Source organism: Monodon monoceros, unplaced genomic scaffold (assembly GCF_005190385.1).
Source record: "Monodon monoceros isolate NGI ecotype Baffin Bay Population unplaced genomic scaffold, NGI_Narwhal_1 Super_Scaffold_13, whole genome shotgun sequence".
Classification (NCBI taxonomy): domain Eukaryota; kingdom Metazoa; phylum Chordata; class Mammalia; order Artiodactyla; family Monodontidae; genus Monodon; species Monodon monoceros.
Window position 1 is genome coordinate 78,426,147 of NW_021703769.1, and position 23,971 is coordinate 78,450,117.

At 62.3% G+C, this 23,971-nt stretch overlaps 1 protein-coding gene across 4 annotated transcripts; it reads right to left on the bottom strand.

The window, feature by feature from the left end:
• Positions 1-146: 146 nt before the first annotated feature.
• SH2B2 (SH2B adaptor protein 2) lies at positions 147-23,234 on the bottom strand. 4 transcript variants are annotated; one of them, XM_029221648.1, is made up of 9 exons: positions 22,997-23,234; positions 11,922-12,679; positions 8,623-8,724; positions 6,860-6,951; positions 5,473-5,564; positions 5,201-5,365; positions 3,877-4,085; positions 1,184-1,355; positions 147-683 (listed from the first exon to the last, which is right to left on the bottom strand). In XM_029221648.1, exons 2-9 carry the CDS (start codon positions 12,648-12,650, stop codon positions 340-342), a joined length of 1,905 nt encoding a protein of 634 aa, XP_029077481.1. In that variant the 5' UTR covers positions 12,651-12,679; positions 22,997-23,234; the 3' UTR covers positions 147-339. The 4 variants fall into 4 exon arrangements, with proteins under 4 accessions (XP_029077481.1, XP_029077480.1, XP_029077479.1 ...); XM_029221647.1 differs by lacking the exon at positions 22,997-23,234 and adding an exon at positions 16,598-17,060; XM_029221646.1 differs by lacking the exon at positions 22,997-23,234 and having other exon boundaries at positions 5,201-5,362; positions 11,922-15,159.
• Positions 23,235-23,971: the final 737 nt, after the last annotated feature.

Genomic DNA, 23,971 nt, shown 5'->3' on the forward strand with positions numbered 1-23,971 from the left:
GGTGCCGGGTGCCCTAAGACAGACCTGGGTGGGGGCTGGGCAGGCGCCAGGCCACGGTGGGCTCTACAGGGGGCCCGTGTGTGGCTCTCCCTCCTCCCTGGCAGGCCCAGGAGGAGCCGTGCCTGAGGCCAAGGCAGGAGAAAGGACGACGGAGAGCCAGGTGCAGTCCCTAAAACAGGCTCTTTAATAACATTATGTCTTCACTGAAGAGCTTCGCTTTTCCCACCCAGCGCCGGGCGGGGGCCGGCAGGGTCCGTGGGACGGACGGCCACGTGGGCCATCGCCCCGCGGCCGGGCGGGTCCGGGTGGCCCCAGGGCCTTGGTGCCGCCCGCGCCGGCCTAGTAGAAGGAGTACTGGTTCTCGACGGCGCGCGTGCGGCCCCGGGCGCCCTCTCCCGGCCCGGTCTCTGGGGGCTCGTCGGCGCCCCCGCCCGCCGCCTCCAGCAGGCGCTCGGCGCTGTTGCTGCGGCTGCGCGCGCTCAGCGGGCCCTCGACCGGGCGCGAGGCGCCGGGCACAGACGCTGCCGAGGACGACGAGGCGGATGAGGACGAGGCGCCGCCGGCCTCCGAGGGCGAGGCGGGCGGGCAGGCGGCCGCGGCGAGGCTGGAGAAGTAGTGCTGGCCGGCCGGCTCGCTCCAGCAGGTCGGGGGCGCGGGCGCAGCGCTGGGCGAGGGCCCCGGCTCTGCAACGGGAGACCGCGGGCCGTCAGCGCCAAGCCTGGGCCCTGGCCACCCCCCGACCCCCAGTCCCGGCGTGCAGACAGGGGCCAGAGCCCCGGAGGAACGGGGTGGCCTGGCATCACACAGGGAGCCGGGAACCCGAATTCAGCGCGCCGGGTTCCAGCCCACCTCCCCGATAACTAAAGTCATGGGTATAGGCGGCATCCGCGTGCCGGGCACCCTCACTCACCCCTCCAAGGCTTCCTTCCTTCAACAGCTCAGCGCTGAGCCCCACCTGTGCAGGGATCTAAGGGACTCCACCCCCTTCCACCTGCCGGGAATTACTCAGGACACGGATCCCTCAGGGCTGCCACTCTCCCGCCAATCCTGATGCCCGGGTTGCTTACAACTTGCCCAAGACCGGGTGCTCATCCCACGGGTCTAGCAGGGTGGCAGCCTGAGGGTGATGCCCTCCCCCACTGCCCACCTGTCTGTTTGCACGGGCCAGGTAGGGGCATCTTACCAGGTGGGGGGCCCTGGGCCCGCACATAGCTGCGAAGGGTGATGTCTGCAGAGCCCCCGGACTCCAGCGGGATGGGGTGGGTGTGGAAGTGGCGTAGCATGTCGAGCACAGACTGGAACCACAGGTGCTGCACGTGGCACTGCCCGTGGCCGTTCAAGGACAGGCGCAGGTGCTGTGGGCATAGATGGGTGTGGTCAGTGTGGGGTGCGGGGGTCTCGGACTGGCCCCACGCTTGGCAAGTGCCTTGGAAGGTCACAGGGAGGACCAGGTCTCACAGAGGCCACAGGGGTGGTGTCAGAGTGGGGGCGCCTCACACATGAGCCCATCTTAGGGGGGTGGTCATGCCTGTGGCGGGGATGGGGAATGAGGGCCACAGAGCCAGGCTGGGACTGGAGGGAGCATGCATCTGTCCCTATGCTGGGAGCACCCACATCAGGCCCCTCGCACACCCCCTCCATCCCTAGTCTCCAAAAGCCCTAGAAGGTAGAGATTACAGCCTCCATATTAGAGATGGGGAAGCCCAGGCACAGGGAGGGGGAGACTTGCCCGCAGCCGCAGAGCACAGAGCTAGGAAGAGAACTCGTGTTTGGGTGACCCTCCCACCCCAGCAGCTAGGGGTCTGCCCACTGTCCCCGTACAGGCAAAGCCCAGCAGGCTGCAAACAACCCCCAGGGAGGCTGGGGACGAATGGCTGCAGACGCTGCTCAACCGTGCTGCAGCGGGAGAGCGAGCAGCGCGGAGGAACAGCGCCCACCTGGGCCAGGCGCCTCAGGGAGAGAGGAGCCGCAGGTCTCTGGCTTCAGCCCTTGTTTGCTCCATGTGTATCTCACAAGGGGAAGAGTGGCCGTCTCTGGGGTGTTTGTGGCAACAGGGGTGATGACAGGAGGGTGCATGGGATGGGGGAGCTGGCCTCCTAGTACAGGAGAGAGAAACCCTGGGGAGGAGGGGAGTGTTCCCACGAGTGAGTTCTGCCACTCGGCAGGGCCAGAAGTTGCCAGAACAGTGTGGGCAAACCCGGGGAGCACTCATGGCAGCCCAGGGCAGGGGCTCAGCCCAAAAGGAACAGCATAGTGGGGTCACATCACAGCCGCAAGTCGGGGTGGGGCCTTTGGGGACAGAGACCCAGGGCAGAGCTGGGCCCCAGGGAGCGTGTGCCTCTCCGTCTTTGGAAAAACATTCCAGACATTTCTTATCTGAAGGTGAAAAGTGAGACCTCGGAAGGCAGAGGTCTTCCTTCCCCGGAGCTGTATGAGTGGGAAGCTGCTCTATCCCGCCACTAACTTCTCCAGCTCTGCACAGGACTCTGGACAGACACCGTGCTCTGAGAGGCACCAGCTGTGGTGAGTACAAAGTTCAGGGCTGGGTTTTGCCCTGGAAAGAGTGGAGCCTCCGGCTCTGTCTCCCCTCCAAACATCCTGACCCCACCCCCCGACCCCACCCGCCTGCCCCATGCCCCACGGTGGGCTGGGCACCATCCGAGCCTCTGGCTTGGGCATGCATCAGATCTGGGCCCTCCGAGGAGGCTGCCTTGGGGCCGTGCTGGCTGAGAAGTAAACTCCGGGTCAGGCTGCCGGGGACAGCGTAAAGCGCCTGGTTGTCAGAGGAGCTGGTGAGGGCAGCTGCTTTCCAAGGAGGAGTCCCCAGGGAAGCGCTGCCCATGGGGCCAGGCGAGGGCCTGAGCCGGGCCAGCCGGGGGCTGGGACACTGGCTACCAGTGCAGGCCTGGAGCAGGAGTCCTAGGGTGCCCCCTCCTCCAGCAAGGACTGACGGGAACTGTGTCCTGGGCGGAGCCAGGGCTGGGTCTGTTTCCTTAGCGGAAACTCAGGATGGGGGGAGGGGAGTTTGAGGTTCCTGCCCACTCTGTCACACTGAAACCCCCCACGGTCACTGGACTTTCTGTCATGTTTTCCTTTGTGCCTTAGGTCATTATTAGCACGCAGTGCCCCTCCTTGAGAGCCCGCCTTCTGGGTTCACAGCCGTGCCTTTGCCCTGCCCTGTCTGGACCACCCTTCCACTTGTCTTCACCTCAAGGATTCTCTGTCCATTGCACGTCTCAGGTCAAGGTCCTCTCCTACTCTGGCTGGTGGGGTCAGAAGCCTCCTCTGGCACCCCCTGCTCTGTGGCCCTCCTGCCGGGCCCAGCTCCTCCTCTTCTGCCTGGTTCTCTAGGGCCCACTGTGTGTGGTTCCCTTCCACAACCCCTGGCCTGGTCTGAGCACAGGCCTGGCCCGCAGCTGGGGACCACGAGGGGCTGGTGAACTGTGCTGAGCAGGGGACAAGAGGGGCTCTTGGGTGCTTGGAGCATTGGTGGACCCCAGCCCTGTGCTGAGGTGGCTCTCAGTGGAGACCCTCAGAAGCCCTAGTGCTATGTGATCCCCAATGCACAGGGTCAAAGTCAAACCCTCAGAAGGGCCCAGCCTCCTGGGGGCTCGGCCACCAGCAGGTGATTTCCCCATCGGATAATGGCGAAGCCATGTCTGGGGCAGACTGTAGCCCCACGGAGAGGTACAGGAGGGATGCGAGTGATTCGGAGCATGGCCAGGGGTAGGCCTGGCCTGTGGGAAGCCATGCCACCCCTACACCCATGGAGCCTCCTCCTGGGCGCAGGTGCAGCCTCAGGACCAGGGCCACCTCAGCCCGCCTCCCCCTGGGCTGGATACTTCCCCCCTGTGCCCCCCGCCTTCCCTGACTTACCTTGGCCTTGCCCTGGAAGTTGAAGGTCAGCACGTACTCCCCAGGCCGAGTCTCACTCTGGCGGATCACGAAGAGGCCGTGGCTCCGGGGCCCACCTGCCAGAACCAGCTGAGCTGCCTTGACCCGTGACAGTGTCCCGTGGAACCAGGGGTAGTCAGAGAGCTCCAGCTCGGGCTCAGCCTCGGGCTCCGGCTCTGCTCCGTCCTCCACTGCAGAGGGATGACAGTGTGAGAGGCGTGGGGGAGAGAGCGGGCGCATAAACGAGAAAAGGGATGCATCATCTTGGTTTTGCATGTAAGATGCTGCTGAATAATTTAGAACGAGGCAGGGAGCTGACCCGCCCACTAAACATATGAGGTAAACTGAGGCACGGAGAGGAGAAGATGATAGAATAAGAGAATGTAGATTTAGGCTACAGACTGCTTTAGCAAATAGCTTAATGATAAGAATGTATCAAATGATGGAATGGGTGCCTTTTGTCTCAAGGAAAGACCATTAATAGCAATTGGTGGGACTTCCCTGGTGGCGCAGTGGTTAAGAATCCGCCTGCCAATGCAGGAGACACAGGTTCGAGCCCTGGTCCGGGAAGATCCCATGTGCCGCGGAGCAACTAAGCCCGTGCGCCACAACTACTGAGCCTGTGCTCTAGAGCCCGCGAACCACAACTACTGAGCCCACGTGCCACAACTACGGAAGCCCGCGCGTCTAGAGCCCATGCTCGGCAACAAGAGAAGCCACCGCAACGAAGAGTAGCCCCCGCTTGCTGCAACTAAAGAAAGCCTGCACGCAGCAACAAAGACCCAACGCAGCCAAAAATAAATAAATTTAAAAAAAAACAATTGGCAAATGGTTTCTGTTCTCACATAACACACATTAAATGTTCTTGCACCTCCTGAACCAGTAACAAAACTCCTCAATACCCCAGCTGTATCTGCTGGTATGTATAACATCAGAATATGCTTATTTCATAGTCATCGTCCAGTTTTCTCTGGTTTGGTGGGATCACTTAGTTTCCTGGGGTCACTCTCTAAGTCGGCAACAAACCTGGGAACAAATCAAGTGTCTGTGTCCCCGAGCCCTCGTTACAACCCTTTGCACCCCTTTCTGTGAGCATTTTCTACTGAAACCAGGGCCCGTGGGAGGGGTCACATTCCCGGACTAGCCTGCAAAAGCCAGAACAACCGAGTAGCTGTGCAAAGGACCCAGTGGGATGAAATGTCGCCGCTTCTGAGGCTCAGGAAGGGCTTGGGAGAGGCCTGGGGGTGCCTGTGGCCTCGGCGGGGGTGCAGGGAGGGGCAGCAGGAAGAGTGCAGCCCCACTGCACCTGTGTTATTGCTGTCACTGCCGCTGCCACCTGGGGACTCCAGGGTCTCCAGGAAGGTCTCCAGCGGGACATGGACCAGGGACTCCCCGACGGCATCTCGAGCTCGGCTGTGTGGGGCTGTCACCACGGCTGCCGTTGTCTCTAGGGGCCGGGGCAGGTCTGCTGCTGGAGAAATGGCAGGTGAGAAGCACGTCTGTCTGTCTGACCATCTTTGAGCGACCGTCCCCTCCAACCCTGCCTCCACTACTCCAGCCAGCTCTGTCCCCACCTACCATCCGTCAGGAGCTCACAGCTGCAAGAGGCCACACGGCTGGCCAGACAGCTTCCCCGGGCACAGGGGAGATCGGCATCTTCCTCGCTGTCCCTGCGAAGGCAAGAAAGCGCAACCATGTCCTGCCATGGGACTCGGACCGCAGGCTCATGGAGCCAGGCAGTGGCAGACAGTCCCACGGCCAGCATCAGCCCTGTCCCTCTACCACATCCTCAGCTTGCTCTGTGGCCACCATGTGAGTGACCGGGCCACATGGAGACGTCTCCTGGTGGGTGCAGCTCTCCTGGAGGTCACATGACCCCTGCCCCTAACCCATGACAGGCTGCCCTCCTCCTAGGATCCCATGGAGGCCCTCATACAGGGGCAGGGCGTGGTGGTGGGCGGGGCCGGGGCCAGCTCCCTTCCCTGCCCTGGGCCTTTGTCTCCCCATCTGTGCCACAAAGTGAGCTTCACCTTCATGAGGGCTGGGGAACGAGTGTGCGGAGCCGATGGCTGGGAGGGCGGCAGGGGAGGGATAACGACCACTTTGGGGATGGGGGTGGCAGGGTAGGGGGGCCCTGGGAGGCACTCAGGACTTTAATTGTGCTTCCTTAAATGAACCTGTTAATTAGGAGGCAGCAGCCCCTCCCCCGGGGCTTGGCTCACCCCAGTAGCCAGAGCTGCTGCCAAGCGCTCAGCCTGCTGGCCTGCCTGCCCCTCCTCCTCCCGGCCTCGGGCCTCTCCCGGTGGTGCCGCCAGCCTCCCTGCTGTTCCTCCCGCACACGGCTGACCACAGCTGCCCTTATTACCAGCCATGGCTCCCCACTGCCCCGACCTACCAGCTTCCGGCACTCTCACGGAAGTCTCCTCCTCATGGGCTCTAATTCCAGTCACCCGAGGGCCCCGACATTCCCTGCGAGTCCCAGGTCCTCGCACACCTCCACAGCCTTTGCTGGGCTGTTCTCTCTGCCCTCCTCCCTGCCGCCCCCAGCCCCCTCTGCCAGGCTCAGGCCCGCCCTTTGTTTAAGCCGCAGAGAAGGGGGGCACCTCTACCACTACAGCTTCTCGGAGCCCCAGGACTGGATTAGGGGCCTCCCGGTTGGTCCCCCACCCCTGGCACTTTGGGCTCACCCCATCACTACCCCTCTCCTAGTGGTTTCAGCCTCCCCTGGCGTGAGAACAAGACTTGATTCAACTTCCCTCCAAGTCCCCAGACCCTGAACCTACAGAACCTGCTGGGAATGGGGGTGTGGGTGATCTGGCCAGCACCCACCTGGATTGGACTGCAATGAGAAAAGCCCATGTGTCAAGCTCAGCTCCTGCCCTCCCCGTGAAGGCTGGACCAAGGGCACAGCCGAGCTAGGCCCCCCCACCCCATCTTCCCATCCTAGAAGCACTTGGGCACTCACCCAGGGTCCACACAGCCCTGGATGTCAGCTACCCACGAGTGCTTCTGCAGGGAGTCGATGGTCTCCAGGATGTACTCTGCTCCGTTCTCCACCTGGGGAGGGGGCGGCGAGAGTCCAGATCACGGTCAGCAGCCTCAGCAGGGGCTCCCGAGCCCAGGACAAACGGCTCATCCCAGCCCTCCACCTTGGGGGCTCACTGGTGAGGGCAGCAGGAAAGACAATGGGGTCCCGGGGCGGAGCCCACACTCAGCAGCCCCTTCCTCCTGGGCCCACCGCTGGGGATCATGGAGATGATGTCCAGCCCTGCTGAGCTCAGGTCCTCAGGCCCTGGAGATGCAGCCCTGGAGGAGGCCATGTGGGCTGGGTAAGGGATGGGGAGGTGGGGTGGAAGGGCATCACAACCCTCAAGTCTGTGAGGGGCCGGCTGGCCCAGCACTGAGTTGAGGGCCCACACGCCTTTGCGCCTGGAACTCCGCCTCTGTGGCCACACCCCTGGGATAAGAAGCCTCCAGAAGGGAAACAAGGAGGAGAAAGCCGGGCCCAGAGTGTGATCCTGCACATACATTGTCTGAAGAACTCTTCCCAACAGCCCCGTGAGGGAGGTGATGCTTTCCCCATTGTACAGATGAGAAGACTGAGGTTCAGAGAGGTCAGGTAACTCGCTCAAAGTCACACTAGCGCTCGGTGGAGGTGTTGGGACCCAAACCCAGGTCTCTAAGGCCAAGGCCTGGGCTCTGATCTTCTTGTCGCGTGTCTCAGTAAAGAGCAGTTGGACTCCCAGCATCTCAGAGCTGGGACGGTCCTCGGAACTTCCTTCATCCCCTCTCTGAATGGATGGGGAAACTGAGGCCCACAGCGGGCCGGCAGGTGAGCCCGTTGGCCTCAGGGCTCCGGAGCGTAATCAGAGACACAGAGGCCACCCAGCTGCCGGGGGCGAGGCTCTGACCTGCCTCATCCAGCAGATGAGGGCGCCAGGCAGGGAGGGGCCGTGTCCTCAGCCCCCGCCTGGGGTGACTCAGGGTATGGGGTTGGCAGATGTTTGCTAAATGAATAAGAGAGTTCATGACTAAACAACCAGGGACAGTAGAAACATAAACCCAACCGGGAGCCTGGAGAGGAGGTGCGGGCGCCCTCCATGCAGCTTCGGGTGGGTAGAACCGGGCCTCCTTGGGGACTTGGCCTCACAAACACGCTCTAATCCTCCAAGGAGGCACAGGGCCACAGCCCTGGCAGCCTGGAGCCGTGTCCTCAGCAACCCAAACAGGCCACCCCGGCGATGTGGAGCCTGGGAAAAAGAGGAGCTGCCCCCAGACTCACTGGGGTGCCTCCCTGCCCACCCTCAGGGCCTTTGTGCCCTCTGTGGGACCAGGCAGGTTCCCACACTCCGGTGCTGGCGACAGGAGCATTTGCATAACTGCTGCAGGCTGGCTACCAGTTCCTGTCTGTGGGGTGGGTGCTTGCTGACTCCAGTGGGGGAAGGGAGGGGAGGAAGTGAAACTCAGGACCTTCACCCAGGCGCAGGAGGAAATGGGAACGGGGCCGCACACGGTGGACTTGGACGACACCTGGGGCATTTGGCTTTGGAGCCCAGGCCAGGATTCACATCCTAGCCATGTGCTTGACATCTGCGTAGGATCCTGGGACCCCCCAACCAGGGCTCCCTCCCCCTGCCCTGCTGCTGGTCCTTTACCCTCACCTCCCCCAACACTGCCCTCAAGCTCTGCCACCCATGAGGGATCTGTGGGGCCCGGGGTGGGGCTCACCTTGAGCACGAACGTGTTGTCCTTCTCCGGCATCTCCAGGGGCATGGTGGTGCGGACCTCAATGATGGCCGACAGAGGGATGCTGACTTTGGGCCTGGAGGCCTGGGAGGCCAGAGGAAAGGGCAGTGAGACAGTGGCCCCAGGGCCTCCTGAAGCCCTCTCCCCCCTCCCCACTCCCAGAGGTCAGAGCAGCCCTCAGCTTAGGATGTCAGGCAGCCCTGGCACAGAGGTGTCTCAATCCCCATTTCACAGATGGGTAAGTTGAGGGAGTTCCTGGGAAACAGAGGGACCTCCCCATATAGTCACACAGCAAGTCAGGGACAGAGCTGGGACTGACATGCGTCTCCCACCTCTGAGCCCTGAGGGGGTGAACTCTGCCCCAGCTGCCCTTCCGCCCAGCGCACCTACCGGATCTGTGGTTTTCACATTTTTCACCTTGACCCATAGTAAGAAATACATTTGACGTTGTGACCCAGTACACACACACAGGTAAAAATATCTCTGAAACACATGTTTCACCAGACAATATTTACCCTGACTGTGTGATGGAGTGTGAGATTTTCTATTCTATTCTAGTTCATTTAAAAAAAAAAAGCTCATCTCCCCCTTCAGACTAGATTTTCCACAGCACAGGTCTGGAGCCTCAACTCAGAACAGGACTCCTGGAGCCGGGCAGGCCATGTCTCTAGGTGGAGGCAAAGGGACCAGTGTGGGATTTAACCAAGGTGAGCCTGCAGGACTCGTGGGGACGGCCACTCTGTACCTGGACGCCCCACTCTGCCCCAAAGCTCCTGGCTCTGGCCTGAAGGCCCCCGGGGCTGCCTTGAGACTGAGATTCCTGGCAGGGCTTGGGCTTTGGGACAGGGGCTTTCTTAAGAGGAAAGGGAAGGGCCACACGTTGGGTGGGCAGGCGGATGGGAATTCCTGGCAGCACTGGCTGCCATCCAGCAGAGCAGGGCTGCGCTTGGGGCGGTGACTGCGAGGCTCGGCTGACCATGGCAGGCCATCAAGCCAGCCAGCGGGGCAGGGGCCGCGGTCCTGGAGTGGGTGGAGCGGACAGGTCTGCAGTGAAGGCTGGTCTGGGAACTATCTCTGGGCTCCCGCTGGCCACAGGCGGTGATTCCTCTGCCTTGCACTTGAGGCCCGTCTGTCCTGGCCTAGCTGCCTCTCACCCGGCTCCAGCTCACTGTTACCACTTCCCTGGACGGAGCCATCACGGTGTTTCACGACCCCAGACCTTGGCTCACTCAGCTTGAGTCTCCAGAAATGCCTGTCCTGGGGCCCTGCCACCTGGTGAACACTTACGAAGCCTCTCCTCCTTGTGGCCCCCAGAGCATCCTGTGCTCACCCCACTGAGGTTTGTTTTACCATCCAGTCCAGCAAATATCACTTGTCTGGTGGTTCCCTAATGGCAGGGGGCCAGCATCATTGCTCCCTGGGTCCCAGGGCTGGCCGGCCTAGGGCTATGAGGGCACCTGGGGTCCAGGAGACTTTTCCTGCAGGGTGAGTGAGAGGGCAGGATGCTGGAAGCCTGACACACGGGGCTGTATGAAAGAGCAGGCTGAGGGTCCCTGAAACAGCCCCTAAGCCTGCAGACCCCAAGCCCCGGTCTGCTCCAAGGGTGCAGCTAGGCCTTCAGGGGCAAGAGGAGGAAGAAATCTGGACTGCGGGTGGGTGAACAGGACTCAAAGGCAGGAGGAGTGTCAGTAGGGGCTCCCCGTGGGGCTCATACACCCTGGAACCAAACATATTTGGGAAACCGGACCTGAGCCCTCACCAGGCATGCTTCCCACCTGGCTCACTCCTGAATTCACAAACATTTGCATGAGAAAAGGAGGGTCTGAGGCCAGATCTGGGATAGGAACCCACCTGCCTTTCGCAGAGGTTGGGAAAGTGACCCCTCAGGAAGCCTGCCCTCTGCCAGCGGTGAATGGTGGGCTGCAGAGGGCACTGGCTGCTGTGTCCCCTCCCTCGAGGGCAGCAGACATGCTATTTACAGCTGAGCAGCTGTGGTTGCCACTCAGGGCCCAGAGGCATTGAAGCCCTGCCCTGTGGGTGACCCTGGGCAAGCCCCACCCCACTTCCCACCCCTCACTGGGCCTCACTCTCCCTGTCTGACAAACGGTGGAGTTGGGCTTAGTGGCCTATGACTCTCTCAGGGACCTAAAGGTGGGGGCCTGGGCAGGCAAAAAGTCCTTGGTGAGTCTGGGCATCCTGGGACTTGGGGAGAAAGCTCTTCAGAGAGTCAGTGTGTCCCTGGGAGATCACCTCTCATGCGGCTCATGGGCACCCCGCCTTGGGGAGCCCACACCCTGCACCTCCAGGGGAGAAAGGCAAGGGGGAGCATCCAGCGTCCCGACAGACAGGGAGATGGAGAAGGAGGCAAGACGCAGGGTGGCTAAAGACGGCGGGGAAAGAATGGGCCCAGAGGTGGGTGAGGGCCCTGGGCGGACAACCCCCCACCCTTCCAAACCTCCTAGTGCACCAGGAGCTCCCAGCTCCACGCTCCTTTCATTCCCGAGACCACCAGGGTGATGGGTATAATTAGCTCAGCTCTGCCTCCCGCGAGCTGCGTGACTTTGGGCAGCCCACACCCCCTCCCTTCGTTCTCTTCTCTTCTGTGACCTGGGGACCATGCTGCCCGCCTTGCCGGGGCAACTGGGAGGATGAGGGCTCTCAGAAAGCGGGCACTATTGTTAGAGTTATTCCCTCTTCCCAAACAAGGCAGATTTGCTCCCCTGGAGGAGACCCAAAGCTGCCCTCAGGGCTCTGACGTTGAGCCCCCAAGAGAGGGGAGGGCACAGTGCACTCAGGTGAGCGGCCATGCTGGTGACAGCCAGGAGAAGCTTAGCTTTTGAATCTGGGCCGGAAAGGGGCCACCTGGGCAGGGGCTGGGCTGGAGCGTGGCAGCTAAGCTGGGGGACAAGCAGATTTCCCCTGAGCCAGATGCAGACCTCCGGCAGGCCCTCTGTGAGTGTGCCAATGTCATTGCCTCCTTTCCTCTCTGGGGAGGCTCCAGCCACCCAGGGGCCCCAGGTGAGGAAGAGGAGTCCAGGCAGCCAGGCTCTCCAGTACCTCCAAGAACAGTACCCAGAACCCCTTCTGTAGCCAGAGGGCCCTTCTGACACCTCACAGGCAGAAAAAGAGGGCCTGAGGGGTGACTCGTCCCAGAGGCAGAGAGGGGCCCCTGGCTTCCCACGTTCCTGACCCTGAATACTCCATCCTGCCGATCAGATCAGGCAGTGCGGTCCCCGAAGCCAGCCCCTCCACGGTCCCCCCAGGTGGAGGTGGGCACTCACCTTGGGCGGCACGAAGAACTCTAGGCGGAAGCGCTCGCCTGCCACGGCCCTGCGCAAGAGCAGGCGACACTTCTGCCACTGGGCGGCGCCCCCGGGGCCCGCGGCCGCGTCGTCGGCCACCATGAAGCGCAGCGCGCCCTCGCGCTGGATGTCCACGAGCTCCACCTTGGCCGCTAGCGTCCGCGACAGCCGCAGGCGCCGCGTCCACTTGTCGCGCGGCTCGGCTGGGGGCTCGGCGGCCCGCGGGGCGGCGTCGGGCTCGGGCGAGGAGCGCCGGTGCCACATGTCGCGCACGCCGTCCACCACGCACAGGCTCATATTGCGCAACGAGAAGCCCTTGCGGACGCGGGCCTTGGCCGCCGCGTGCGCCGACACGTCCTCGGAGCTCCGCGAGTAGCCGTAGGGCGCGGCTTTGAGCGCCGGGGGCCCTGAGGGCTCGGGCTCCATGGCGTCTGGGGGCTCGGCCGCTCCCCGGGGCGCCGGCCCGGCCACCAGCACTCGGCGCACCTCCTCGCTGAACACGTCCAGGAAGTTGGCGGCGAAGTGTTGGGAGAAGGAGGCCCCGGCGTCGGGCGTGTCGTAGGCCGGGTTGTCCCGCAGGAAACGGCAGAACTTGTGCGCGAAATCCACGGCGGCCGCCTGCGCGTGCAGTTCACAGAACTGCCGCCAGTCCGGGACCGGAACCGGGACCGGGGCGGCGGCGGCGGAGCCGGGGGCGGCACCATTCATGGCTCCCGTCCCATCGCAGCCCCCGGAGGCTGCAGGTGAGAGGAGCGAGTGGGTGAATTCCTGACCCATGTCCAGAGGGCCCACCTGCCCCACTCCCCCAGGGCTGTGTGCAGGCTTCAATGTGTGAGGACAACCAGGCAGGGGGGACACGTGTCTGCAAGAGGGGCACTCTCCTTCAAGCAGCAGTCTCAGGGAACCCCAAGGTCATTCCTGGGCTTGGCGAGGGAGGCTGGGATGACAGACGCCTTCAAGTGGGGTCCCCAATGACCCTCCAAGTGACCTCGCTTCCCTGAGTACCCTCTTCTGAGCGTCCCCAAAGTTTGGTGGACAGGAAGAAGTCGTGTGCAATCCTCTTGGCTCTACCTTTGAAATATACCAAGAACCCCACCCCTCCGCTGCTCTCCGCCATCCGTGCTGCTGCCCTGGGACCCACGCAACCCTTTCTCCTGCCTGCAGTATTTTAGCAGCCTCTTCATTGGTCCCCCGGAACCTGACCTCACTCCCTATAGCCTGTTCTCCACCCAGGAACCCAGTCATTTCTGAAACATAAGACAGATCAGGCCCTCCGCTGCTCAGAATCCTGCAATGGTTTCCCACCCCACTCAGAGTAGAAGCCAAAGTCCTACCCATGGCCCCCAAGGCCTCACGTGATCTGCCTCCATTTGACTCTCTGAGCTTATCTCCCGCCACTCTTCTTGCCCACTCTGCTCTGGTCACACCTGAGTCCCACCCCAGGGCCTTTGCACTTGCGATTTTCTCTTGTACTTGCCTGGAATGTCCTTTCCCCACACCCCCTCACGTTTTTCAGGTTTCTGTTCAAATACCATCTTGTCCGATAGCTCTCCTTGCCCCACCGCTCTATTTAGAATAAGAAATTCTCCACCCAGCGCTGGTGTCTCCGTGCCCTCTGCCTGCTTACTTTTCTCCACAGTGCTTATTCCCATCTGACAGTCTGTTTATCCACTTGCTTGGTCTCGTTCCGCCACCCCCCACCCAGCACCACACCCTCCCCGGAGAATACCAGCTCCACAAGGCAGCGGTTTTGACAGCCTCATATGTGGCTGTGTCCCCAGTGCTGGGCACATGGCAGGCACTCAGTAAATGCTGAATGAATGAATGAATGAACAAATGAATGTGCTCAGCACACCAGGCATGTCACAGCTGTCCCTGCCCAAGCCGTCACATGGGGCCTGAGAACACACAGCTTGTTAGTGACAGAACAGGGATTCTCACGCTGACTCTGAGACTTTGGGGGTCACCTCCCAGTGTGGATCCAGTATGACCAGTTTTTCATACTGGCATTGAAGGTGCCGCTTCTTCAGACTTCTTTCCCTCACCGTGGACTGGCTGCCTGCTCTACTTGTGTTCCCACCTCCTGGAATCCTGTTCCCTCCAGAGCTCCCATCCAAACCGGACCTTCCTGAAGAGGCCCTGACCGGGGAATCCCACCTTTCTCCTCCTGTCCCCAGGTGCCCCCATGCTTCCTCACTCCGGATCGCCAAACTGCATGGTGTGTGTCTAGTCATCTGGGGGCCTTGCCTCCTCATCCCCCATCACTCCTGGGGGCACAGGCCCAGCCATTCTGTTTATGCATCTCTTCCCCAACAGGCCAGGGTGAAAATTACTGGTGGAGAAGAAGTGGGGTGCTGTGGTCCTGCCCTGCCTTAGGGAGCCCCTGTATGAGGGGGCTGGCCAGTGTTAGGGGAACTGAGACAGGGGGTCATGCCCTCGCCTGCTTTGCAGGATCCCCACAATTCCCAGCATGGCCCTTCCCTCACAGCTCCTGGGAGCACCATCTCCTCTCTCCTCTGGGATCCAAACTCTGTAACTAATCACCAGGTAAAAATAGCTGCCCCACTTCTGTGAGATCATCTGTGGGGCCTCTGGGCCATAGGGTACCGTGGGAATTCCCTCTCACCCTGGGGCAACCTCGGCCATCTATCTGCAGTCAATAACCACAGGACAGCCCCAGGGAGGAAACAGGCCACTTGATGAGGCCACTTAGCACTGAGGACAGTTTTCCTTCCAAACCAGAAGGTCTCCTCAGAGGCTCTCACCGCAGCACTGGGGGGAGAGTAGCAGGGAGTTCAGAGGGCTTCCTGGAGGAGGTGGGGCTTGCACTGGGCTTCATGCTGGCAAAGAGGATGAAGAGTGACTTCACTGCAGCCATGAGCAGTAACTCGGAGGCAGACTTTTCAGGACATGGGGGAGGGGCTGGGGGAGAACAGGGGCTGAGGCACCCATGAATATGGCTCATTCTGGGCCTTTCTCCTGCCCTGCACTTCCTTCTCATCTAGCTAACTCCTACTCATCCTTCAAGAATGAATCCAGGGGCCACATCCTCCAGGAAGCCTTCCCTGACCTCCCCTGCCTCCCCAGCCCAGGAGACAGGTGTTTCCTCTGAGCTCCCACAGTCCCTGCCTGTGCATCCCTCTAACGAGGCGCCCACTGCAGGGTGCACCAGGTATCTGTTTCCATGTCTGTCTCCCACCTGGCACAGGCACTCCTTGGGGGCAGAAGGCAGGCCTGAGTCATATGCCCGGAATGGGGGTGGAGGCAGGAATGCACCTGCCACCGTCACCAAGGCCTTGGCCTGACCTGTGGAGAGCGGGCATTTCTGAGGGTGGGGCGGGGACGAGGCCCTGCAGCTGAGTTTGTGAAGCCCCGTCCCTGGGCTCCAAGCCCATCCATTTACCCAGCAGGGCAGTGCTCCCCACAGGGGCCATCTCTCTCCCTCCTGAGACCACCAGGAGGGTCAGACTAGGTGACAGGGCAGCCTGGGAAGGGCTAGCACTGGAGCCAGCAGCAACGTGTGGATGCCCCACTTGCCATAATTTTGCCCTCCATGGGGCAGGTGGGGACTGGGAGGAAGTCGGTCCCAGTGCCACATCCTCAAGCATCAATCCCCGTCCCTCCCACTCTTCCTGCTGGTTGAGAATATTCTTGGCAAGAAGGGGTAGAGTGGAGGGACAGGACCCAGGGGAGAGGCTTTCACTGGGTGAGGGGGCAGGGGGAGGGTCCCATCTAGGCCTCACTGGAGGCATGGGTGGAACTAGGAGAGGAATCTGCCAAGGGTAGGGGGCACATGTCCTAGGCAGGCACTGGCCTGGGATGCACAGAGGTTGGGGCTGCCTTGACCTCCCCCCTCCCCTGCCCTGACCTCTTGCTGACTGGCCAGGAGCCTATGGGCCTGATGCCCAGCACAGCAGCCCTCACTGTCCCCTGGGTCCAGCTGGGGCTACACAGAAGTGGCAGGGGCTGTACAGACAGGGGTAGAAGTCACAAGCAGCCGGGCCAGCCCGGGAGCCCCAGCCCTAGTTACAGACCCAGGCCCAGGCATGGCTCTCTGAGAAGGGGAGGCCGCAAGCCAAGAGGAAGACGGCTCAGCCCCAGCAGGGCACGGGTGTGCTGTCCCCAACTGCCCGTGGGCCAGAACTGGGGAGGAGACCGAGTGCAGGGACTCTGTTGACCTGGGCTCCAGGCCTGAGCCCACTGCTCTCCGGGTGAAGGACGTTGACCTCAACTCCAGCCTCTGGGCCTCAGTTTCCTCACTTTAAAAATGAGGATGAGGGAATTCCCTGGCGGTCCAGCGGTTAGGAGTCCATGCTTCCACTGCAGGGAGCACAGGTTCGATCCCTGGTCAGGGAACTAAGATCCCGCAAGCTGCGTGGCGTGGTGAAGAAAAAACGAAAAATGAGGATGAGGGGCCGCCCCTCGCTGGAAGGACAGCACAGGAAGTGGCCTCTGCTGTGTTATAATCCATGCGTACCTGTGGGCAGGACTAGGGCTCTCCAAACCTTTGGGTGGAGCCAGGAGGTCTCCAGGGACCAGTCAGTGTGACACCCAATCAATCATTCTGCAGGTGACCACAGACCCAGATGTGGGAAAAGCAGAGCCTCAGGGGGAGGGGAACCCAGAGGTACCAGAAGCAGGGTGGATGAACTCACCGGGCTCCTACTGTCTGGCCTGTCCGGGAAGGCTTATGGATTGACTCCAGCAGGCCCTGGGCTCTCCCTCCTCCAGTGGCTCCTCGGGAATTTCCGCCTGAGTCTCTGCCTGTGTCACTCTCCAGCCGGCTGGAACTTTCTTCCTCACTTCGCTGACTAGTCAAATTCTGCCCCACCTTTAGGCTATGTAAAACACTCTCCTCTTCCAGGAAGCCTTCCCCCTACACTGGCCCTTCCATCCTGAGCTCCCTTGGCCCCTGTGGTCCTTGGCCCTCTTGCTTCCATGGGCCGGGTCCCAGCTCCCCCTCCTCTGGCCCCAGGGAGCCAGAAGAAACCTGCCGAGTCAGTGCGGGACAGCAATGGACTGGCCGGTGGGAGATGTGGGCTCTGTCTCGGGCCAGGCCCTATGTCTCCCAAGGCCTCGGCTCCCCATGGGGGGCTGGAGCAGTGGCCGCCAGCGGCCCCTGTCATGGCCCTTGGACACTGAAGACTGGGGCCCTACAGTCCCTCCAGGAGTGGGACCAGAGGCAGGCAGGAGGTTGCTTCTCACCTTCACAGGCTTCTTCTATGAGGACTCCGGTGGAGACAAAGGGAGCCCCACCCCCATTCCGCCTGGCCTGGGGATCAGGTGGTAGCCCCCCAGTGGCCCTGGGTGGGCAAACTACCCTCCCCAATCCATCACCCTGGGGTTCTTCCAGGCTCAGCTGGGCTGTCTGGCTTCTCCTCCTGGAGCAATGTTTTTTGTTCCCATCTTGCCAGGGCCAGAGGGTGATGGGATGGGGCTTCAGGGAGTCAGGGCAGGGGGTGGGATGGGGAGGGGAAGCATAATCCAGTCCCTGCCTGTTGCCCTTCCAAGCCATGGACTCTCCTAACCCCTCTGCCAAGAACCAGACGGGAGAATCCCCCAACCCCCACCCGGTTAGACGCCTGGGAGAGGGGGCGGCTGGCCTTCCGGTGGTAAAAATAGCACTGACAATTGGAAAAGAGGAAAGAAAGCCAGCCATCAGCCCCCAGTGGCACGCAGTTCCGGACCCCATGGCCAGGTCATTCCTTAAAATATTAATGAGGCGGCCTAGCCACCCTGCTAATGGGCCGGTGACCAATAGATCCAGCACACAGTGGGCAACGGCCAGGAGGGGCGGGGAGGCACCGGCGTGTCCAGGCCCACACCTGCGGGGGAGGGGGGAGTGTTCCAGGGAGCCCCAGCTGGAGCTGGCCTCCCCACCACAGGAGACAACCAGCCCGCAGGGAGGGAAGGAGGCCCTGCAGGGCACACCAGCCGCCCAGCAAGCTGAAAGGCTGCCCTCCGGGTGGGGGGCAAGGCCTGAGCGGCACCCGCCTCTGTGCTGTGTTCCGGGTTGGGCTGGACAGTGCTACCCGCCCTACCGCGAACCACTCCCGATGGGGAAACCGAGGCCTCTTCTTGGGGCCTCCCCAACACAAGGAGCGGAGAGAAGGCCTCCCCCGGCTGCCCGCTGCCCTCCAGGAAGCTGGCCCCTACCACGCTCACCGATGTCCTGTCCTCCAGGCTTCTCAGGACCACCGGCCTGGCCCAGCCCAGCCGACCGCGCACTTTACCACCAAGCCTCCTCCCAGCTGCCCTCCTGGCCTCTGTGGGACCGTATCCCCCGGTCGCCCCTCTGCACCCCGCCCCCTGCAGCACACAGACAACCTTCAGGCCTGCGACGGAGGCAGAGTACCCAGGGCTCATTCTGTTTCACTGTTGGTGCTTGGGCGTTGGTTCTTAAGTCTGCTCCCTCCCGCCTCCCCCCCCAGAAAGTGTCCTCACAGGGCAGGCCCTGAACCAAGGCCTCCTGCAAGAAGGACGTGCGGCTGGAATTCCCTGACCTTCCCCACCCAGAATATCTGTGCTCGACCCATGACCCTGGCAGGAGGCGGGAGTGGGCGTGGTTTCTGGAACTGGCCGGGTCTTCGCTGCAGTGGGTCTGGGGAGGAGCTGACTAGCGACAGGGACAGGTGTGGATTAAGAACCCTTGGGACTCTGTCCCTGTCTGTGGGGGTCGGGGTGGGGGGAGGGAGGGGCGGCGCGGGACTCAGCTGGCCCTGGCTTTTCTGAGTATCAGTTTCCGCAGCTGTAAAGTGGGACCATCCTGCTCGCCCACGCAGACCTGCCTGCTTCGTGGTCCAAGGCCTGTGCTGAGGAGCGTCGCCGGGAGGTGGCTGCTAAAAGCTGGCGGAGCAGCTCTGTGCCCTCACGCCTTCCACGCAACTGCTAGCCTTTGCCACCGTGGGAGCGGGGAAGCCCTTCTGCTGAGCCCCCGAGCTTGACAAGCCCCTCTGGCTCTGGGACGTGCAGACCCCTGGTCCAAGGGGGCCCCACAGCTGCATCCGACAGCTGCTTCCATCACGGGGGCCCCGTGGCCGGGGCGTCTCCCCTCCTCCACATCTGACCATCTGACACATGGGACAGTGGAGTGGTTAAAAGCCCGAGATCTGGAGCCAGACCGGCTGGCTTTGAATCCCAGCTCCTCTGCTTCCTAGCCGTGTGACTCAGCCTCCTGGGGCCTCAGTTTCCTCATCTGTTAAAACAGAGGGTAAAAGAGCAATGACCTCAAAGGGCTGCCATGAGGGTTAAATAAGTGATTTGTTTAAAAAGCAAAGCTCCTCTGCTTCTACTTCCTAAATGTCTTGTATTCATTCCCTCTTTCCCTCCCACTCCTCTGGGCAGAGGACTCCTCCCAAACCTCCTTGTTTCTCACGATCCCCCTGAACCCCTGACAAATCCAGGCTCCACAGTGTGGCCAAGGTCATCTTTCTAGGACTCACATCCAATTGGGCTATGCCCCTGTTTAAAACCCTTCTCCCCTCACATCTTCCCTGCCAGGAAGTGAGGATTCTCCTGTCATACCGATGAGGAAATGAGGTTCTGGTGAAGGAGGTGACTAGCCCATCATTCACTGGATTTGTACTGAACTCCCACCATGTGTCAGGAGCCATGCTGGTGGGTCCAGGGCCACAGACTGGTGAGGGGGGAGTGTGAAGCCAAGTTCACGTCTGTCCCTTTCTGTAGCACATGCTACTCCCAGCAGGGCTTTATCACTGGGGAGCCCTCACTCTGAGGGCACAGTAGGGGGACCCAGGCCCTGCCTGGGGAAAGGAGATGGCCATCCTCAGAGGAGAGGGCTCTCTGACAGGCTGGAGGGCAGGGGAATCCAGCGCTGGGCCCTGCAGGAAGTCGACATCAGATGAGCAGGGAGCGGGGGCCCCAGGACAATAAGCTATGCTGGGGCCTGGGGGCTCAGGAGGGAAGCCTATCCTCCTTCAGAAGCACCTGGTGCTGGACAGCTCCTGGGCAGGCTCTGTAGGTGGAGAGCAGGCTGGGATGGCTCTAGCCGCACTGGCCCTGCCATCCTGGCATTGCAGAGCAGACGCACCAACCCCTCTCCATCCTTGGCCTGAGCCTCGCAGTCCCTTCCTCTCTCCCGGTGTAATGGATCTCACCTAGGCCCTGATTCATAACCCTCCCAGACCTCTCTGGGCCATGGCCCAGCCCCGCAAATCTGCCGGACACCCCCGTCAACCCCTTAGCCCACCAGTCTGCCTTCCGGCTTTTTTCACGATACACGTACCAGCGACTCCTAACTGACACCTCCAGTGCCTCCCCTCGGTTCTGAGTATCCCAGAACTTGGTACTGTAGTAAAGTATCCCCAGGCCTTTTCCCAAACAACTGAACTCCCAGCCTGGCTGAGCTCAGCCACCTCAAACGCCCCACATCCAAGTTTTAATACATCCTCTTCCTCCAACCCCTGCTTGTCCACTGCTTGGAGTCTCAACGTGCAGCCCGGCACTGCCCCACCTGCTTCTCTGCCCCAGTAGCTGGCAGGCCCCTGAGCCCAAGGGGGCCCCGGGAACGCCCCCCCTTTGTCCTGTCCCGGCCTCCACTCTGCCCACCCTGCCCCTGGTCCCTCTACAACACCACATGGCTTGTGGTCTGTCTTCTCTACCAAACCGTGAGTCCCCAGCTGGGTGTTATACCCGCCCCCAGGTGGGCCCTAGACACAGAGGGTCGGAAGTATCTGGAGAATGGAGCCCAAACCCTGCTTCACCCAGAGGAGCCAAAAGATGCCGTACTCCCACATACTGCTCTGCCCAAACAGGCGTGGGCCGTGACCTCCTCTAGACGTTGAAGAGTCACCCCTGCTCTCCCCTGGGACAGAGCACAGCCATAAAAACAGACGCACCCGGGCTTCCCTGGTGGCGCAGTCGTTGAGAGTCCGCCTGCCGATGCAGGGCACACGGGTTCGTGCCCCGGTCTGGGAAGATCCCACATGCCGCGGAGCGGCTGGGCCCGTGGGCCATGGCCGCTGAGCCTGCGTGTCCGGAGCCTGTGCTCCGCAACGGGAGAGGCCACAACAGTGAGAGCCCCGCGTACCGCAAAAAAAAAACAAAACAAAAAAACCCAAAAAACAGACCCACCCAGGTGAGTGGGGAAGAGAAACCTCCCCAGTTTCCAAAGCTGCCGCCGCCCCTCCAGCCCCACGTGGACAGTGAAAGAGCACGAAGCGAGGCAGGCTCTAAGACTGGACCCGAATGGCATGGGGACAGCTGCCAGGAGGCCCAATATACCTAAACTCCCAATTCCCTACAACCCAGAATAGACAGGCAGTGCAGGAGGTAGAAACCAGTTTCTTGTCAGAGAGAAGCGGTTTGGAAGCCTGGCTTGTTGGTTGAGTGACTATGGGCAAGTCATTTCACTTCCTTGAATCTGTTTCCTTCTCTGCAAAATGGGGATAATAATAGAACCAAATCCCCCGGGTTGTTGTGAAGATTACATGAGAAACGCCACAGAGGCCCTTAGCCTGGCACGAGTCAGCTTGAAACCAAATGCTCAGCCCTGGGGGTCCAGGCTCCACCTGAGTGGGGGTCCCACCTCCTAGGGAAGCTCACCCTTGGGTGTGTGCGGGGTTCTCCCTGGGACACCCACAAAGTAGGGAGGAGGGGTCTAGAAATTTTAGACAGAGTTTTCACAGTAAGGGTAAGAAAAAAAGCATATGCATTTACTCTTGATTCCTCAGAACCATTCAATTATCCCACATCAGGATCTCCTGCCCATCATCATTCACGCCCTCTAGAGGGGGAGAGGAGACGGTCTGTGGGAAACTGTCTCTGAGAACCCCATAATCGCCCTGAACCTTGCCACTGCCCCCACGGCCAGATCTCCTCCAAAGTTCTTAGAGCTGAAGGGTTCTAGGTCACTCCCAGCCGATGGCCTCCTGGATGGGGCAGGGAGGCCAGGATGGAAGAGATTTGTTCAAAGTGGGGGGCAGGGTTGGGGGGTGGTTCAGCTCACACCCCCAAAAGAGGCAGCCAAAGTCTCTTAGGGTAAGCATCCCCTGGCTCCTCCGTTCTCTTAGGGGTGCCCATTCACCCCATGCTCAGCGACCTGTGTTGGAGGGGGCAACTCTTGCTGGTCACCCAGCTAGGAGGTAGGCAGCACCATCCCCATTTTACAGGGTATTTAATGGAGGCTCAAAGGGCAGAGGTAGGGTTCAATCCAGGTTTGACTCCCAGCCCTGAGGCTCTCCCCTGCACCAGCTGGCCTATCCTTGTCCACGGTCACTCCTGGGGCTGTCCAGTCAGCCCCGCGCGGCTCCTGAGGGGTCCCAGTCATTGCAGACTCCTCCCCCTGAAGACCTCACTTCGTGGGCTGCTGGGGTCCCTGCCTCTGCCCGGTCCTGGCCCGCTGGTTTGGCGCGGTGCCGGGCCCCGCGCTGCCCGCAGGTTCCTCAATGGCCGAGGCCGAAAGGACTGAATGGAGGGCATGAACCCGCCCCTTCTTAAAGGCGCCGGCCTCTCCGGCACCCTCAGCGATCCTCCCCCCTACCGAGGGCTGCAGGAGAGTTCCCAGGGTGGGCGGGTCGAGAATGGAGACCGTGAGAAAGAAGGCCTGGGCCAAATGGAGGGCGTGCCGGCCCAGCGACGGTGGTCTGGGTAGGGTCCCTCCCGTGGCCGGCACCCTCCTTCCAGGTTGGCCCTCCCCCAGCCCCCGCAGCCTAGGGAAGAGACCGCAGCGCTCCAGCCCCCCCAGCCCCCAGCCAGAGACCCCTCCTCCAGGGGGCCCGCTGCGCTCGCCGCACCAAGGGGCCTGGGCCCTGGGAAGGGGCCTGGGCGCAGCTGCTCCGGAGGCGGCTCGGCCCCTCCCGCCACTCCCGCCCGGCCCGGGATGGGGGTCGGAGAGCCGATCCCCGCCGGGGGGCGCGTCTCCTCCGTCGCGCTCCCTCCCACCCGCGCACACAAAGACAACACGCGCGGACCGGGGCGCGTGCGGCCGCGCTCCCCAGAGCAGCAGTGCGCACACACACGCGCGCCCTCAGGGACGGATGGAGTCCGGGGTGATGGACGGGGGGACGAGGGAACTGAGGACAAGCAGGCCATACCTACAGGCGCGCAGCTGTGGCCGGGAGGGCCGGGGCGCCGGAGGAGCGCTGCCCGGACCGCGGCCGGCCTCCCGGGGCCCGGCGGCTCATGGCCAGCGGGGGGTTCGGGGTCCCTCCGGGAGGGAGCTGGCGTTGGCGGCGGCTCCTCCCTCCGTCGTCCACAACCTCGAAGGCTCGTGCGCTCCTCACTGGCCCAGCGCGGCCCCGGTTCGGCTCTCTCGGCGGCCGAGCCCCGCGCGCTCCGAGCCCAGCCCCGCGCAGCGCGCGCCCCGCCCGCTCCCCCTCCTACCCTCTGCCCGTACGGCGCGCGCCTTCCCGGCCCCGCCCCCGCCTCGGGCTCGGCCCCCTGCCCCTCGCAGGTCCCGCCCCCGCCGCGCCCCCCGCGCTCAGCACGAGCCTGTTCGGCGCCCGCCGCTGCTGCTCGCTGCCTCCGGGTGGCGGCGGTGGCGGCGGCTGGACTGCCGAGCCTTGGGGCCCAGAGGGGTTAGGAGCTGGCTTGCAGCCGCTGCATTTGGGGCGAGAGTCCGCGGCTGCCGGGTCTCGCGGAGCAGGCTCCAAGCCAGGCTCCGGAATCCCCGCCGTGCAGAGGCGTCCCCCGGAGCCGGGGGTGGTGGCCCCGGGAGCGTGGCGGGTGGAGGCCCTGGGAGCCGGGGGTGGTGGCCCCGGGAGCGTGGCGGGTGGAGGCCCCGGGAGCGTGGCGGGTGGAGGCCCCGGGAGCCGGGGGTGGTGGCCCCGGGAGCGTGGCGGGTGGAGGCCCCGGGAGCCGGGGGTGGAGGCCGGGAGCGTGGCGGGTGGAGGCCGGGTGGGTGGCGGGTGGCCTGAGTAGTAGGGTAGTGGGGTGTGAGGGGCGTGGGCGCCCGGCGGGGGCCCCGGACCCTCCGGCGTGGGGACAGTGGGCGTCTCGAGAAAGCCCAGATGTCGCAACGGGAGAAGTCAACGTCTGGTTCTCATAAATCCCAAGGGCGAGCACCACGC